Source organism: Podarcis melisellensis, assembly GCF_964234715.1.
Source record: "Podarcis melisellensis genome assembly, chromosome: 16".
NCBI classification, from domain to species: domain Eukaryota; kingdom Metazoa; phylum Chordata; class Lepidosauria; order Squamata; family Lacertidae; genus Podarcis; species Podarcis melisellensis.
The window spans coordinates 18,566,261-18,583,804 of NC_138533.1; the positions used below are offsets into that span (position 1 = coordinate 18,566,261).

Below are 17,544 nucleotides of genomic sequence, written 5' to 3' on the forward strand. Positions count from 1 at the left end.
GAAGTATTTCTTTGGATTGTCCTGTACAGGTTTGTTTGCGAATCCATTTCATCCAGTGACCCTGATTCGTAGTACTCTGATTTGAGGAGCAGGGGTGGGGAAGGGAATCAAGCAATCCACTTTCCCTTGTGTAGCATGCAGAATTTTAACAGACCTCTCACACATTTCCATCGCTTTAGTCATCTTCTTTCTAACCCAAGGCCACTTCCAGACAACCTTTTTTTACTGAACATTCATCCTTTGTTTGCAAGGAGATGAGATGACTGCCTGCTATTTATTGAGCATTCATTTCGATTTGTTTGCTTTAGTCAGATAACATTGCTTCAAAGAAGTGCTATCCCACCCTAAGTCTGATCTGCTGGGGAATTGGGTTCCTTGCGCAAGTCCTCCCAATCAGCCGCAATTGCGCCACTTGAATTTGCCAGCATGTGACTGAATCCCACCCCAAAATACTCAATGACGCCCCAAGCACTTTTCCTGATAGGGAGAGGCATCGCTAGGCCCTTCATTGAACTCCCCACGGGCCCTTGAAACAAATCTGCAAAACTATACATGCAAATTTAGGCCTGCTTTCAAAGGGAAAGCCACTCTGTAAACAAAGTGGAAAAGAAAGCAAGTTTTTGAGGAAGAGGCAAGAGGGTCAGTGCAAAAGACCCAGAACGCACACAAACACACCCTGTGACAATGCCCTGGAAAATGCTCCAGCACTTTGATTCTGTCAGCCTGCCTCTCACCATCAATTTCAGGCTGATGTCATGCATGCAAAAGTTTACAAGAACCGACACCATTGTATTGCTTGCATCTGAATGCCAGGCTGTATTTAGCCTTCTGGGGGCAAATTCAGTAAATGAAAACAACCGTAACAAACAGTTGTCAAATGCAGCTCTCAGCACCTACACCTCCCAGGGTTCTTTGGCCACAACTGTTGGCTTGGTATGATACTGGTTAAAATATATAGATACTGGTTAAAATAGTGGTACCTCGGGTTACAGATGCTTCAGGTTACAGACGCTTCACGTTACAGACTCCACTAACCCAGAAATATTACCTCGGGTTAAGAACTTTGCTTCAGGATGAGAACAAAAATCGTGCAGCAGTGGCGCAGCAGCAGCAGGTGGCCCATTAGCTAAAGTGGTGCTTCAGGTTAAGATCAGTTTCAGGTTAAGAATGGACCTCCAGAACGAATTAGGTTCTTAACCCGAGGTACCACTGTATGGTTTAAGAACAGCTTAGTTTATGAACAACTTAGATTAAGAACGCTGGAAACCCGGAAGTAGGTGTTTTGGTTTGTGAACTTTGCCTTGGAATAAGAACATGTTTTGCTTCTTGTTTAGTGCATTCCATTTGTAAATTGAGACCACCGCTGCTATGGGAAAGCACGCCTTGGTTTAAGAACGCTTTGGTTTAAGAACGGACTTCTGGAACGGATTAAGTTCGTAAACCAAGGTACCACTGTACACAGTGCACATGGCTCCTCAAACATGCAGGTAATGCCATGTGGTGTTCGGTCCTGAGAAACCTAAGGTGCCACGTATGATCGGATCATTTTGAGATACTTCACAGGAAGAGATTTCAAAATGAAAATAATGAATGAATGAATAATATTAGAAACTATTCAGTCAGGGTAAGTCACTTTTTTTTTTAAAGTTTACACAGCTTTATTCATCCGGGGTGGGGGTGTCACTTCTCTGAATCCAGTGGGTTTGCGCAGCCAGGCTAATGCTGGCCGGCCTTCGGAGGGGATCTATCGGGTGCTCTGTCTGGGGTGGGGATGGGGGGATGGCAAAGCATTGCATCAGAGGGAGCGGGGTGGGAGCAGGCAGGGGACCGAGGCTGATGCTAGAAGACCTTTGTTCCCCCGGCCTCGGCTTGCAGCCTCAGTGGGAAGACGGCCTGACAAAAGAGCCCCTTTCCAACAGACTCCCCCGCCCCCGCTCTCCTCCCGCTTCCCTATTCATCCTTCAGCCTGAATTAGAGCGAGCCCTCCGCTCCCTTCTCACCCTCTCCATTCAAAAGGCAGCCCAGGCGAGGGGGCGGAGCCAGCCTTTCCAAACGAGCCAATCCAGCTGCTCCGCAGGCTCCATTGATGGCGTTTCCCAAAGCGAGTCTCTTCTTCTTTTCTTAAAGGGGAGGAGGCGTCGGAGAGGGTGGATAGAGCCAATGAGCGACGCAAAGGGCTGTCAGCTTCAAGGAAGGGAATGCCAGCCTCCTCCTGATTGTTGGGCTTCCTCCTCCGCCTCCAAGCTTAACGTTCGTTCCTACTTGAGCAGGTCAATTCACAATGTTGCATCTCCAGGCGGTTCTTGCCTGTGGCATCATCAGGCTTCTTCTGCCGGTTTCTGAGAGGCGCAGTCCCGCCAGTCACGCACATTTGGGGAACTGGGGCGGTGCGGGGATAAGTTACTGCTTCCCTTCTTTTCCCGCTGCCAGCGCCGGCTTGCAAGCCTAAGAGACCCTAAGGCAGGCATAGGCAAACTCGGCGCTCCAGATGTTTTGGGACTACAACTCCCACGATCCCTAGCAACAGGACCAGTGGTCAGGGATGATAGGAATTGTAGTCCCAAAACATCTGGAGGGCCGAGATTGCCCATGCCTGCCCTAAGGCGGCTTTCCCGCCCCAAACCCAGATGTTTTGGACTACAACTCCCAGCAGCCACTGCCAGCCCAGCTTTATGGTGCTGGCATAGTCCAAAATTTCTGCAGGGTCCTATGTTTGGGGAAAGATACTTTAAGGTGTATCTGGTGTTTTTAAGGAGGCAGGATTTGCCCAAGTGCTCCCTCTGTTTTAGCTTTTTAAAAAATGAAACTCATTTATTGAGTTTGCAAGTTTCAGGGAAGCAGACAGAGGGCCTTGTCTACAGTGGCACCTGCCCTGTGGAACGCCCTCCCATCAGATATCAAGGATATAAAGAACTACTGTACACAGCTTTTAGAAGACATCTGAAGGCAGCCCTGTATCGGGAAGTTTTTAATGTTTGACATTTTATTATGTTTTATATGTGCTGGAAGCCGCCCAGAGTGACTGGGGAAACCCAGCCAGAAGGGCGTGGTATAATTATTATTATTACAGTGGTACCCCGGGTTACATACGCTTCAGGTTACATATGCTTCAGGTTACAGACTCTGCTAACCCAGAAATAGTACCTCGGGTTAAGAACTTTGCTTCAGGATGAGAACAGAAATCGTGCTTTGGCCGCGTAGCGGCAGCAGGAAGCCCCATTAGCTAAAGTGGTGCTTTAGGTTTCAGTTTCAGGTTAAGAATGGACCTCTGGAATGAATTATGTACTTAACCCGAGGTACCACTGAATTATTATTATTACTATTATTACTATTATTACTATTATTACTATTATTATTATTATTATTATTATTATTATTATTACCCTCCTGCCTTTTTCTCCAAGGAGCTTAAAGTGGTCACATGGTTCCCCACCTCCTCATTTAATCCCCACAACAACTCTGTGGGGCAGAGTGGGCTGAGGCACTGGCCCCACGTCACCCAGTGAGATTCATAGCCAAATGGTGATTTGAACCTAGTCTCCCAGCTCCGACACTAACCACTATGCAACATTCCTTCTAGTTCTTTAATCATTTGTTTCCTTTTTCAGGGTGTTGGAGGCCATTTGGAAGAGGGGTCCCTCCTTACGGTGTTCTCACCTGTCTCTTGCAGAGTTCATACCTGCCTAAGAACCTGGCTGGAGCAGACTGAGCTAGGCACACTTAGCAGAATGGCTATATGTCCTAGTTTACAGAGGACAGTCCATTATGTGAACAGTGCCCCACCACTTAAAACAGCTTCCCAACAACCAGCCACATATGTAATTTATGGACCTAATAGATATCTAAAGGCATTTGCACATAACAAATAGGAGCCTACACAACACAAAACACTGCTTCTGTATGTAGGTTTTATTTGATTTGGTTTTTTATCTTATATTTTGGAAATGTACATCCAGTTTTGTTTTTCCTTTAAATTTTTTGGGGGCCCCCAAGAGAGTGGGGCCCTAAGCTATATAGCTTGTTTAGCTTATACATAAATCCAGCACTGCTTATACCACTTTCAGCACTTTCAACATTCTGGCTACAGCCATCAAGGGGATGGGACGGCTCCTCTATGATATATTTTTGCTAAAGATTTTACAAATACGTCCATTGTCTCTTTTTTCAAGTTGCGTTTTCTACAGATCAGTTTCATTTGTTGTGAGACGTTAGGGTTGCATACAGTGTTAGGTTAGGAAGAAAAGAGGGGGAAAGAGGAGGGGGGCATGGTGAGTGGGGTGGGGTGGGGTGGCAATGCTTCTGTTCTTCTACTTAGTGTATGTGTGGGGTTTTAGTCTCATTTGTGTGGATTCTCCTACTATTTGCTTGTATTTCCTTGGTGGTGAAAGAGGTTGGGGGGAGCCTAGGGTGTGGTTGGTTGTCTTTGGTTGGCTGTACAGTGGTACCTCGGGTTAAGAACTTAATTCGTTCTGAGACTGAACACCCCAATAAGATTGGAAGAGATAAAAGAGGCAATCAAAAAACTGAAAAATGGAAAAGCCCCGGGACCAGATGGCTTTACAGCAAGGTACTATAAAGAACTAGAGACAACTCTGATACAACCAATGAAAGAAGTGATGAATATGATTTTGAAGGAGAAAGAGATTCCGGAGACGTGGAGAGAAGCACTCATAACATTTATTCCAAAAGACGATGCAGATCTGACGCAAGTCAGAAATTATAGGCCAATCTCCCTATTGAATACGGATTATAAAATCTTCGCAGGGTTACTGGCAGAAAGGCTGAAAAAGGTTTTACAAGGAATTATACATGAAGATCAGGCAGGCTTCCTTCCCGGCAGACAGATGAGAGACAATGTGAGAAATATTGTAAATATTATAGAATATCTGTCTGCTAGGAATGAGAAGCAGGCAATGCTAATGTTTGTGGATGCTGAAAAAGCATTTGATAATGTATCATGGGACTTTCTGCTGAAAAACATCGAACAGAGGGATATGGGCAACGATTTTTTCAACGGAGTAAAGGCGATATACACGGAGCAAAGAGCCAGATTGATAGTAAATAGTGTGATTTCAGAAGAAATAAAAATCTCAAAAGGCACTAGACAAGGCTGTCCACTGTCCCCATTGATATTCATCATGGTTCTGGAGGTGTTACTAGACTCAATAAGGAAAAAAGAAAGAATAAAAGGGGTGGCGGTAGGAAAAGACCAACATAAAGTAAGAGCCTTCGCAGATGACTTGGTGCTGACGGCTGAAGATCCGCTGGAGTCAGCTACAGAAATATTGGATGAAATTGAGAAATTTGGAGAGGTAGCGGGGTTCATAATAAATAGGAAGAAAACAAAAATCATGGTTAAAAATATGGAGAAATCAGCGACGGAAGAATTGCAGCAACAAACAGGAATTGAAATCGTCAAAAAAGTGAAATACTTAGGAATTTGGCTGACCCCAAAAAATATCGACCTATATCAGAATAACTATACACCGACATGGAATAAAATTAAGAAGGACTTGATAATATGGAATAGACTAAAATTATCCATTTGGGGCAGAATTTCTCTAATTAAGATGTCAGTATTGCCCAAAATGTTATTCCTATTCCAAATGCTACCGATCTTAAAAGGAACGTTGATTTTTAAAGAATGGCAGAGGTTGATCGCAAGATATGTTTGGCAGGGGAAAAAACCAAGAATTAAACATAAATTATTGATAGATGCAAAGGAAAGGGGGGGTTTTGCCCTGCCCGACTTAAAGATATATTATGAGTCAGCATGCTTATGTTGGCTGAAAGAATGGATCAACCTGAAAAACACAAAGCTGTTAGATCTGGAAGGATTCGATAATAGAGCTGGATGGCACGCCCATTTATGGAAGGAGAAGAAAAAGGGTTATAAATCATTTGAAAACCATATCTTTCGGAGAGCCTTGCTGGAGGTATGGGATAGATATAAAAACATTCTGGAAGTCGGAGTCCCACATTGGCTGTCCCCATTAGAGGTGTTGGCAGTTAAAAAAGTTAATATGAGAGACAACTGGGCGACTTATGGAGAATTGGTGAGGAAGGAAGGGGGAAAATGGAGGATAAAACCATACGAGGAAATAAAAGGGCAGGTTTATGATTGGCTACACTACCTCCAAATAAACGAAATGTTTAAGAGGGATGAAAAAGAAAAAGGGTATAGAGAAAGAGAATCCAAATTTCAAATAGAAATAGTGAATAACAACCATAAGGTGATTTCAAAAATGTATAAAATCTTGTTAGAATGGTATACGATGGATGAGGGGGTGAAAGATACGATGATTCAATGGGCCAGAGATTTGGGACAAAACATAGAAATAGATGATTGGTACAAAATATGGAACGAAAACATAAAATTTACAGCCTGTGTCTCCCTAAAAGAGAACTCAATGAAGATGGTGTATAGATGGTACCTGACGCCAGTAAGATTAGCTAGAATGTATAAAATCAGTAATAAATGTTGGAGGTGTGGAGAGAAGGAGGGTACATTCATGCACATGTGGTGGGAGTGCAGCAAAATAAGGGAATTTTGGGGGACTATACACAGTGAACTGAAGAAAATATTAGGATATAATTTTGTTAAAAAACCGGAAATTTTTCTATTAGGAATAACAAGAAGGGATATAATAAGGAAAGACTGTAAATTTTTTCAATATGCTATTACGGCGGCAAGGATGCTGGTGGCCCAGAATTGGAAAGGAAAAGAGGTCCCGACTCTGGAAGACTGGAGGGCTAAACTTATGGATTACGCAGAATTGGACAAATTAACAGGCAAAATAAGATATCAAAAAGATCAGAAATTTTTGGAAAACTGGGGGAAATTTACGGATTATTTGGAAATCGTATGTGAGGAACAGACAACGTTAGTGTGTCTCAAAGAAGCTTTGTGAAAGAGTGAGGAACATTACGCAAAGAGAAACATAGAAAGAATTGTAACGTTTAATGGTAATGTTGAAGCTAAGAAATGTGTAGATAGGATAGAGGGTGCGAAAGATTGTCGGGAAAGTTGAGGGAGGTCTAAACAGAGAAGAGAGATGAGATGTAATGGGATACAAATAAGTTTTTCTTTTTTGTGTTGCTAAAATTCAATAAAAATATATGAAAAAAAAGGTTAAAAAAAAAAAGAACTTAATTCGTTCTGCAGGTCCGTTCTTAACCTGAAACTGTTCTTAACCTGAGGTACCACTTTAGCTAATGGGGCCTCCCGCTGCCACCGCGCCGCTGTCGTGCAATTTCTGTTCTCATCCTGAAGCAAAGTTCTTAACCTGAGGTACTATTTCTGGGTTAGTGGAGTCTGTAAACTGAAGCATCTGTAACCTGAAGCATCTGTAACCCGAGGTACCACTGTAATGAGATTTGTTTTTGTGTGAGTCGGGTGTGTGTGGATCAGGTTAGCCAGATTGATTCATATACTGTCGGTGGATTATTGTTGCTGTCTTGTTGGGCTGGGGGAACCATACCGGGGTAAAGGCGTCTTCTTCTATTTGTCCCTGTGTCAGTTTCAGTTTGTGGCTCCTCTGTGATGAAAAGCTGCAATAAGCCAAGTAAGAGGTGACATGATAGAAGTTTATCAAATTATGTGCAGCCAGGATAAAGTGAATAGAGATTTTGTTGTTGTTGTTGTTGTTCCTCCCTCTCTCATAACACCAGAACTTTTGGACATCCAATGAAGCTGAACGCTGGTAGATTCAGGGCAGATAAAGGAAAGAACTTCTTCCCACCGTGCATAGTTAAACTATGGAACTCACTGCCACAGGAGGCAGTGATTGGCACCAATTTAGTTGGCTTTTTAAAAAGATTAGACAAATTCATGAAGGATAAGGCTGTCCATGGCTATTAACTACAGTGGCCATGCTCTGCCTCCATGGTTGGAAGCAGTAATGCTTCTGACTATTGTACCAGGAAGGAAAACGGCTCTTCTGCTTGGGTTCTGCTTGCTGGTTTCCCAGTTGGACTAGATGGGCCATTGGCCTGACCCAACAGGCACTTAGAATCACAGAACTGTATAGTTGGAAGGGGCCCTAAGGATCATCTAGTCCAACCCCTTGCAGTCAAGGTTACCAGATGTCCCCGTTTCCTGGGGACAGTCCCCAGATTTACAAATCTGTCCCTCTACAAAATCCATTGAAGTTGAAAAGTGTCCCTGGATTCATTGAAAAAAAATCTGGTAACCTTACTTGCAGTGCCAGAATATGCAGCTGTCCCATAAGGGGATCGAACCTGCAACCTTGGCATTATCAGCACCGTGTTCTAATCAACGGAGCTATTCAGGTGTTCCGTTCTTATTTATTTTTTAAACATTTTAATTCTGCAATATCAGTTAGGCATGAAATTAAATGCCCATGGTTGCTAAAAGCCCACTTGATATGACAGTCTATTAACAAGGATAAACAATAGTGTGGGAGGAGACATTAGCGTTTGGTCAAATGTTTGCACTTCAGAAAAGTGTGTTTTTGTTTCTTCCACTAGATGGAGTCATTGTGCCTTTATAACCGCCGTGCGGCAACCTCTGTCTCTGTTGCATTTCTGCTGTCCACATTGTGGCTGTTGCATCCACAATAACCCTCTCCTGAAACACAAAAAGGTGGCAGTCCCGGGGACCAACCTGCCTTGGCTCAAGAATTCTGCAGGCAGATCCATGGCAATGGAGTGAGAGGTCATAGAGGGAAGGATGACATCACAAGATTGCTCCCGCAGAGAGCAGAGAGCGACATCCAAGGGGCCTGGGAAAAACAGGGACTGAGTAGGGCTGGCAGGAGGGGCCGGAAAAAGACCACAGGTCAGTTGCTGACACCCTTTAAACAAGCCGTGGTAGAAGCAAGCGATGAGCACAGGCACCGGAGCATGTCCGTAGCCCCATTGCCCCATGAGTTGGGTTGCCAACTGATGAGGGGAGAGCTTAATCTGCTTTTGCAGAAGCCATACCTACAAGGTCAAGATCTACAGCAGGCATAGGCAAACTCAGCCCTCCAGATGTTTTGGGACTACAACTCCCATCATCCCTAGCTAACAGGACCAGTGGTCAGGGATGATGGGAGTTGTAGTCCCAAAAACATCTGGAGGGCCGAGTTTGCCTATGCCTGACCTACAGCTACCTACAGCTTTCTAACCTGAGAAGGTCTGCAAATCAAGAGGCCGTTAAAGGCACAGGAGCAGCAGTCAGTGGGAAACCTGGCAGTCCTGCAAAAACAACTCACAAACCAAGGCACTCAGGGAAGGTTGCCACCTTTTCCTCTCAGCTTTGCTCCTGTGCCTTTATAACAGTAGCCTGACACATGCACACATATGCTTCTCTGCTGCAGCCCTTAATTCTTGCCTGCCTCTCGCCCCTCCCTGCTCTTGTTCTAACCACTAGTCTCTCACACCCCATGTAGGCCATGGAGCAAGGGAAGACGATGGAGGCGCCCAAACCACCCAGTCACATCGCCACCAAAGGCCTCTTCAATACAGCTATGGGGCCCCTCCAGCGCCAACTACGCTCCGGGGAGTACAACCTGTTCAAGTGTGCCACCATGTTTGAAAGCGACTTTGTCCAGGTATGGGAACCTGCTCCTTGGTTTGCTTCCTGGGACTCTGGAAATGCCGGGCGTTGAACTCAACACCCTTTTGCATGCAAGGCGCGGGGCGGGGGGAGCACTGAGTCAAGATCCTTCCCCAACTCACATCCAGAGTTTCTCAAGAACTGGGCAAAACTCAGCCAAAGAGAGTTCCCCTTTCTCCGTCACTGCAGAAACATGTTTGGAAAATTTGGCCCTGGCAGAATTCTCCCTGCTGTAACCACCCCTACAAATAGTCTTGGGTGCTGATACGAGACATGCCCCCATGTCTAGGGCCTAAAGCAAACACTTAAGGCTGCTGTTTTTCTGTTCTAGTGGCAGTGAGTTTCACAGATGCAGTGAGGATGTTAGCCGGTAACCTACATCTGCAGTCTAGTAAGTTAGTTTTCTGTGGAGTTAAAAGCAGGAGTGTTTTCCTATCCCTACTGGAGCAGTATGGAATTGCAGGCTGTGCTGTCAAGTTTTGAGTACAGTTCAGTAAATAGCTGTTAAATCTCCAGGAACATAGGGAGTGATGTCTGTTGTTGGCAGAGAAGTGAGGTGATGTTTGTCAGGGGGACTTTGCTCAGTCTGTGTCAGTGGAAGCAGACCCCTTCTGGGGAGCTATCTTCTTAGGCTGGTTTGTTAGAGGCCAGAAAAGGAGTTCATCTCTATCTCCTAAAGGCAGCATCAGTTTTTTCTCCCAAGTGTAAAGAGAGGTGAGAAGCAGGGAGAGTGAGTCTTGGACCCTTGTTGGACTCTAAGCATGCCTTGACCACAGTAGTGGTGGATGCCTGTATATATTTGCTACTAATATGCTTTTATGGCTGTCAAGTAAGCTTCTACACTTGATCGAATCTTTATGGTGCCCATGAGTGTTTATTGGCTGCTGTGTGTACCTTCAACCCTGAAGACACTTCCAAGGAAGGAGCTGCGCTGAGATGTCACTCTGCCGAGTATGGATTCTGGCACACACACACGTAGCGAAAGTGATGCTGGACCCAATCCTTCTAAGTCATCCATCAGAGGTTGATGGATTGATCCAACAGTCATCACATGGTAACTTCTCCTTGCATTGCAGGTCAGCAAGCGAGGTGGCACCCTGGACGTCCACAATCAAGTCCAGATGGTGCGGGTTGCCATTGCGGCCACCAGCCCAGGCCTTCAGGTCCCCAACGTGCTGTTACTGGCCCGGCCAATATTCCCTTCCCGACAGCAGCCTCAAAGCCTCCAGGCCGCCCGGTTACACCGCACTTCGATGAATACGAGGTTTGAGCTGACCAGGTGAGGCCCAGCTTGCCCATTTTCACACCAAGGCAGCACCCTGCTTAAAAAGGCCACATTTGCATGATTTAGAGCACTATGGTACAACAGTCAAGACTTCCTCACAAAGAATTCTGGGAGCTGTAGTTTGTTAAGGGTGCTGAGAGTGGTTAGGAGACCCCTATTATCCCCATAGAGATATAATTTCCAGCAGGCCCAGCCCACCTATGGGTCAAAGTGAGGTGACTGCCTCAGGTGGCAGGATCCACAGGGACAGCAGATCCTAATACGGTGGTATCTCTCATTAAGAACTTAATTCGTTCTGGAGGTCTGTTCTTAACCTGAAACTGTTCTTAACCTGAAGCACCACTTTAGCTAATGGGGCCTCCTGCTGCCGCTGCGCCACCACTGCGTGATTTCTGTCCTCATCCTGAAGCAAAGTTCTTAACCCGAGGTAATATTTCTGGGTTAGCGGAGTCTGTAACCTGAAGCGTATGTAACCCGAGGTAACACTGTATAGGTCTTTATTCCCTTGTTCCTGATGTAGATTTTCACTCACCCCTTTTTACCCTTTTGTGGTTTACCTCAAGTACCAAAAATGTATTGGGCCAGGATGGCTTACCAGTCAATCCCTCCTTACAGGGAACTCTGGGAACTGTAGGCACTGGCTCCAAAATGTTGGCAACCCCAATGGGAAGCCCACAAGCAGGACGTGAGTGTAGCAAACCTCACTTTGTTTCATGCTAAATTCTCTTGCTGCTGTCAGAGGTAATTTTTAAGAATGGCTGGGCTATTTCAGTGAAAGTTGCTAAATCTTGTGCATGCCATTAAAAAGTCTTAATAAATAAAGAAGGTGCAGATTGTGGTGTGACGGCAAGTCAGTTCATGGAGCCCATTTTGCACTCCCCCAACAAACACACATACAGATCTTCCTCCTTTCTCTCCCTGTCTCCCTGCAGGCTCCTTCCCTTGTGCTTTGTCAAGATCTCCATCCATGACTTTGATAAGCAACAGCTCCGATTCAAAATGTCCACCGGCCGCACTTTCTACCTCCAGCTCTGCCCACTACTAGATACACAGGAAAGTGAGTTTGAGTCATGGGTCAAGGTTGTCCACCTGCTGCGACCCCCCTCGGACGTTAGCCTGAAGAAGGAGCCTGTTGAAGACCTATGGAAGCCAGGCCAGCCTGCTCTCAACGCTACAGCTGTGAGTTCCTTTGGGGTGATGGAAGCGAAGCCCCTAAAAGTAGGACACCCGGACCCTTGGGAATGCAGGGGGGATGTAGGAAGGAAGGTGAAAATATTGGCAAAACCTATTGGTTTTTCACAACTTTCTGACTAGGACCTTAGCCAGACCTAGCAGAGCACACGCAGAGTTCACGAAAGCAATTGGCAACTTGGCTGCAGACAGGAAGGATGAAGCAGGAACCAGTAACTTGTAGTTAGGTGTTTATTATATACAGTGCCTATTTACAGGAACAGAACAGAACACGGATCTTTAACTTGCTCTCTCATACACGACTCACAACTCCTACACTGACACTCGTACATTCCAGTTAGTAGGCCATTAATCAATATTCCTGTGAGAGAGCTTGACCAATCATGGAGCTGTCTCCGTGCCTCTGTATCACCAGGCAGACTTACTCCTTCACATTGCCTTGGCTGTCTGCCAAACCTTAATTGACTCTGTGTGCATAGTTGCACGTATTCAGATTCCCAACAGAAAATAGGAACACACCTATAGTTAACACACACTCCTCTCACACCAAAGATTACTTCAGAAGACCCCTGCCCTCTCCAGTCTCACAGATGGATGATCTCTACCATTTCAGAGATGGAAGTAGGATAATCCTTGAGGACTTCCACCATCCCTGCTCTTGCACCAAGGACTGCTGTTTGAGGTGCATTCTGCCATCCCTTCACAGATACCCCACTTTGCTCTTCTCCAGCACTTCTGACACCAGTGTTGCACACATCCCAATCTCTGAACAGTGAGAGACTCCAGGCGTGCTTGCTCTTTCCCAGGGTTCAGTTTCCTTGGAATAAAGGTCAACAGAGACTGTGGTGTCTTTATGATATATGGTTTTCTTGAAACATATATTCAACCTGAGCGTAGGATGGAGGGGCTCACAACATTAACACCAAAACAGATATTGCCTCCCCATTAGAGTTCCAGGGAAGCCCAAAGCTTTGGAGTCCAGCACCGAGCAAAACATGCCTCTGAGTCTCCAGCTGCCAGCATTAGCAAAAATTCTCTCACAACTTTCACATACACGATCTTGGCCTATTATTCTCCATCCTAGGATGATGTGGCATATAACCAGAACAGATGGGGGGAAAACTCACCCACATGTCTCTATAGGATCAGAGCTCACTCTTTTAAGATGTGAATGACAGGTATTTATTTAACTGAGCAGCTGGGGCCATTATCTTGGCAAATGAACTGGTCTGATTGGTTCAGCAAGCTTCCTCCTATAGATTCTAGCCTCCCATACACAGGATCACTGGTCTAGATTATACCCACAGGTATAATCTAGACCCCTCAAATCTATAACAGTACATTGAACTGGTCTTAGCTGTTTAAAAAGCAGTGTTCTTCAACCTTGGAGTCTCAGATGCTGTTGGACTATAGCTCATCCAGCATAGCAGTTAGTCTAGGATGAATGATGGGAGTCCCAGTCTAACAGCATCTGGGGAACCCCAACTGAAAAAGGTCTAAAGGGAATTTACTTAGCAGAGCTGGGGTGGAGTGCTGTTAGATTGGGACACGCTTGTTAGAGCTCTGTGTGTTCTGAAGTAGATTAGTAAAGGTTTCTGAATACTAGTTCACATTGTTTCCTCTCCATTTAAATAAGGCTGCTAAAATAAAGTAAGTTTGGAGTAACCATGAGTGCATATGTGAGAGGACTGTGAGCTCCACTCATTTCAGGTTCTGAAAACGTCTTCCTAGCCTCAGCCTGTGCTCAAAATGCATTATTTATTTCTGGCTTTGTTTGGCTGATCTGACAGTTCTAGCAAACAACAAGCAAAGTCAGTCTGACAAGCCTCAAGTCTGTCCATCCCTACAACATATTGCAGGTATTACTACTGCACAGCTTGAAGTAATAGGGTGGATAAAAACTGACTCCTCTTGGAATAAATATTGTCCGGAACTAAAATATGGTTCCAAAGCTTTACTAATAGAACTTTCTTCAAACAAATAATGTTACAGTCAAATAGTTGTAGAAACTTCAGTGGCACCCTGTGTGAGCTGAAAATTTGGCGCTCTCCCACATCTCACCTTCTGTTCTGCTCAATTCACTATGTCATAGTTGTGACGCCTTATGGCACCCCCTAGGCTTGGCACCCAATGTGGGGAAACTGTTTGCGCTGCCCTAAATCTGCCTCTGTCCACAGGAAAGAAAATTAGGTCCATGCCCATTGTTTCAAATACCTTGTTCTCCATCCACCCAGAATCCTGCGCCCCAGCTCCCTGCAGACAGAGAGTACACCCTTGCAGAAGTCCTAAGCACTTTGCAAGATGAAGAGGACAAGAGGAACCCAGCTGAGCCCTTGACGAATCAGTATAGCATCCTTGAACCCAGCAGCAGCCCGTCTCCAACTCCCAGCCAAGGGATACCAGCAGAATCCGAGAGCCTCCCACCTTCAGAGGGTCCAGGTTCCAAAGAGCTCCTTCAAAGGTCCTCCAAGGGCGACAAGAAGGACAGGAGGCCTAAGGACCGCTCGTCTGGAAGCAGGTACCAGGGAAATTTTGTGCTGGCAGCCAGAGTGGGGAGCTAGGATTTGAGGCTGACGGTGAAAGGGTTCAACCCATACCACCCCAAACAAACATACGCTGACAGAAAGCTCCAGTTTGACATTATGGCAAGCTAGGTGGTGCACACATACACCTGATGTTTTTGAACTCCAGCTCCCATTACTCCCAGGCAACATATCCAATGGTCAGGGATCATGGGAGTTGTATTCTGACAACATAGGCTACCCATATGGTTATTTGGACAACTAGTTCCCAATATCCTATAGTATAAGAACAGCCGGGCTGCTGGATCAGACCCAAGGCCCATCTTGTCCAGAATTCTGTTCTCACAGTGGCAGGGGTGTAGCATGGGGGAGCTGCCGGGATGATTGCCCCGGGCACGTTTTTTGGGGGGTGTTGCTCACGCCGCCCTCCCCAAGCCAGCCCGGTGCAGCTTCTTGAGGCTGGGATCTAATCAGATTCCAGCCTTGCAAGGCTGCTCAGAGAGGGCAGTGTGAGCCTTGTCTTGCTTTGTGAGGCTGGGATCATTGCAGCCTCGCAAAGCAGCTTGGGGCTGATGTTGTTCAGCAGCAAGGCCTGGGCAGGCTCAGGGAGGGTGGAGTCAACAGTGCCCCACCCCCCAAGTACATCCTGTATCTGGTAAAGCCAAATTTTCAGGAGGAAAGCATTGAGACTGGTGCTGTTTGAAGGTAATATTACGTATGTGGATTGTGCTAATTAAATGGGACTGCAAAAAGCGGCAAACCCACAGTAAACTCCAGTGTGGACAAGCCCTAATTGTGAGTTGGGGAGACGGGAACCACACCCACTTTCCAATTGTCCTCCTGGTGAATGGTGAATGGAGGAGGTGGGGTCTCACGTGGACATGACAACCATTCTCACAGGTGCTCTTCCTGTTTCAGAAAAAGCAGCAGAAGGAAAAGGTCAAGCAAGTCACGCCGAAGCCATTCATCAAAGAGAGGTAAGAGCTGCTCTGGCCAGCTTCTCAGAGCCCATCCCCAAACACACTGGAAGATCCATGCCACTGTAAGCATCTCAGGGATCAGCCATGCTTCTGCCTGTCCCTCCACTGAATCACAGCAAACATCAATTCGGTTTTCTGCAGATTGGCATTTGCTGCGATTCAGCAGCAAAGGACGGGTTTTCAAAGAAAAGCGGTGGCGCAAATGGAAACTACTCTGACTGAGCCTAGAAAGCATTGGACAAGCAGAAAACCTATTGGAGCTGTGCTTTCTAGGCACGGGCAAGCAGAAGCCCTTAACCCATGAATCTCCATCCACCCATTAATCCAGGGATGCCATATTGGATCAACATTTCCAAAATCAAATGGATTTGAGAATTGTAGCATCTGAAAATAAGGCAATGGAATAATTGAACTGTCAAATAGGAAGGGACCCTGAGGGTCATCCAGTCCAACCTTCTGCAGTGCAGGAATAAATTCATGGCACACTTCGATAGGCAAAGGCTCCAGACATTGGTTAGACTCCAACTCTCATGATCCCCAGCCAGCATAACCAATAGTCAGGGGGATGTTGGAGCTGTAGTCCAGCAACAATGGGGGTGGGCACGTTTGTCTACCCCGGCACAGCCAAAGATGGGTAGGGGCAGTGCTGCATGCCTGTGCTCATGGAGGGGAGGGGCAGCAGGTGAAGGTGGTGGGAGCAGCTCCGCTGACTCCTCTTGGGGTCTCTCCTCCTTTCCCTCCAGCTGCCAGCCGGAGCCCCAGCAAGATCTCCTCTATTCTCATGGGTTCCTTCTCCAGCACCAGCCACAAACACCACAAAGGAAGCAGAAAGGGGAGCAGAGAGAGGAGGCATTGAGAGTGGCCCAAGAAGCAGAAGAGGCCCCAAAGGGACAGAGATGCTTTCCCCTCTTCTCCAACCATCTCTGACTTTAATAAAAACAATGGCTAGAAAAACCACACCGTTGTGAGTCTTGGGCCAAGAGGCACAGGGGAGAGGGGAGGCTGGTGGGGGCAGGGCAGGGGAGGGTTACGAGGGGTCTGGTCAAAGGGAAGGCATGACACCCCATAAGGAAAGTAAGCAGTGTTTGGGACTTCTTAGTTTGGAGAAAAGGCGAGTAAGAGGTGACATTATCAAAGTTTATCAATGTATGTCTGGCATGGAGAGAGAAAAGCTTTTCTCACTCTCTCACAACACTAGAACTCTTTGTACTGTGGAGACATTTGATTGGAGCCATAAAATGGCTTAAAGGTAAAGGTAAAGGGACCCCTGACCATTAGGTCCAGTCGTGACCGACGCTGGGGTTGCGGCGCTCATCTCGCTTTATTGGCCGAGGGAGCCGGCGTACAGCTTCCAGGTCATGTGACCAGCATGACTAAGCCGCTTCTGGTGAACCAGAGCAGCACACAGAAACACCATTTACCTTCCCGCTGGAGCGGTACCTATTTATCTACTTGCACTTTGACATGCTTTCAAACTGCTAGGTTGGCAGGAGCAGGGACCGAACAATGGGAGCTCACCCCGTCGCAGGGATTCAAACCGCCGACCTTCTGATCGGCAAGCCCTAGGCTCTGTGGTTTTACCCACAGCGCCACCTGCGTCCCCCCTAAAATGGCTTAGGTCCCATTTAAAAGCAATATATCATACCCAAGGTCAGGGTGCAGCGAGTGACTAGGACCAGTTGGTGATAGGCCTTTCTGAGCTGAGGGCTCTGAGCAGATTCTTGGCCATGCCTATCCCTGGGGCCAGGCCTGTTTACAATAACTCTGCTAAGTTTATTCATGTAAGGGAGCACTTTGTAGTATTTGCAAGCTTTCGAATGGTCTACAGCAACCGGATTAGAAGGAACAAGCTACCAAACTATTTACAAAATAGAAACTAGCCAGGTTTTCTCAGCTTCTTTTCCTGGCTGGTGTCAGCCAGAACACATCCCACAGTTTCTAAATCACTGTAGTTCCTGCTCACATTACAAGCTTATTTATTCCTGGGAAGGCTGGGTTTGGACA

The 17,544-nt window shown here is 46.3% G+C and overlaps 2 protein-coding genes across 2 annotated transcripts in view; both read left to right on the forward strand.

The window, feature by feature from the left end:
* Nucleotides 1–7,240, forward strand: part of LOC309359044 (SLAM family member 5-like) — a 114,713-nt gene extending 107,473 nt beyond the window's left edge. Inside the window, exon 11 of the transcript XR_014163706.1 lies at nucleotides 7,132–7,240. The gene's annotated coding sequence lies outside the window, so the exon portion shown is untranslated. The remainder of the gene's footprint in view (nucleotides 1–7,131) is intronic.
* A 1,423-nt stretch (nucleotides 7,241–8,663) lies between these two features.
* On the forward strand, nucleotides 8,664–16,497 carry LOC309359055 (Golgi-associated RAB2 interactor protein 4-like). Its single transcript, XM_081892514.1, has 7 exons — nucleotides 8,664–8,800; nucleotides 9,396–9,557; nucleotides 10,639–10,841; nucleotides 11,780–12,026; nucleotides 14,273–14,556; nucleotides 15,479–15,537; nucleotides 16,284–16,497. Exons 2-7 carry the CDS (start codon nucleotides 9,399–9,401, stop codon nucleotides 16,394–16,396), a joined length of 1,065 nt encoding a protein of 354 aa, XP_081748640.1. The 5' UTR covers nucleotides 8,664–8,800; nucleotides 9,396–9,398; the 3' UTR covers nucleotides 16,397–16,497.
* Nucleotides 16,498–17,544: the final 1,047 nt, after the last annotated feature.

Bases quoted from the DNA above. Each gene is read 5' to 3' on its own strand.
- LOC309359055 (XM_081892514.1), top strand. From the start codon at position 9,399: ATGGAGCAAGGGAAGACGATGGAGGCGCCCAAACCACCCAGTCACATC. The intron at 9,558-10,638 runs GTATGGGAACCT...CTTGCATTGCAG, and splicing joins TTGAAAGCGACTTTGTCCAG to GTCAGCAAGCGAGGTGGCAC. The intron at 10,842-11,779 runs GTGAGGCCCAGC...GTCTCCCTGCAG, and splicing joins ACGAGGTTTGAGCTGACCAG to GCTCCTTCCCTTGTGCTTTG.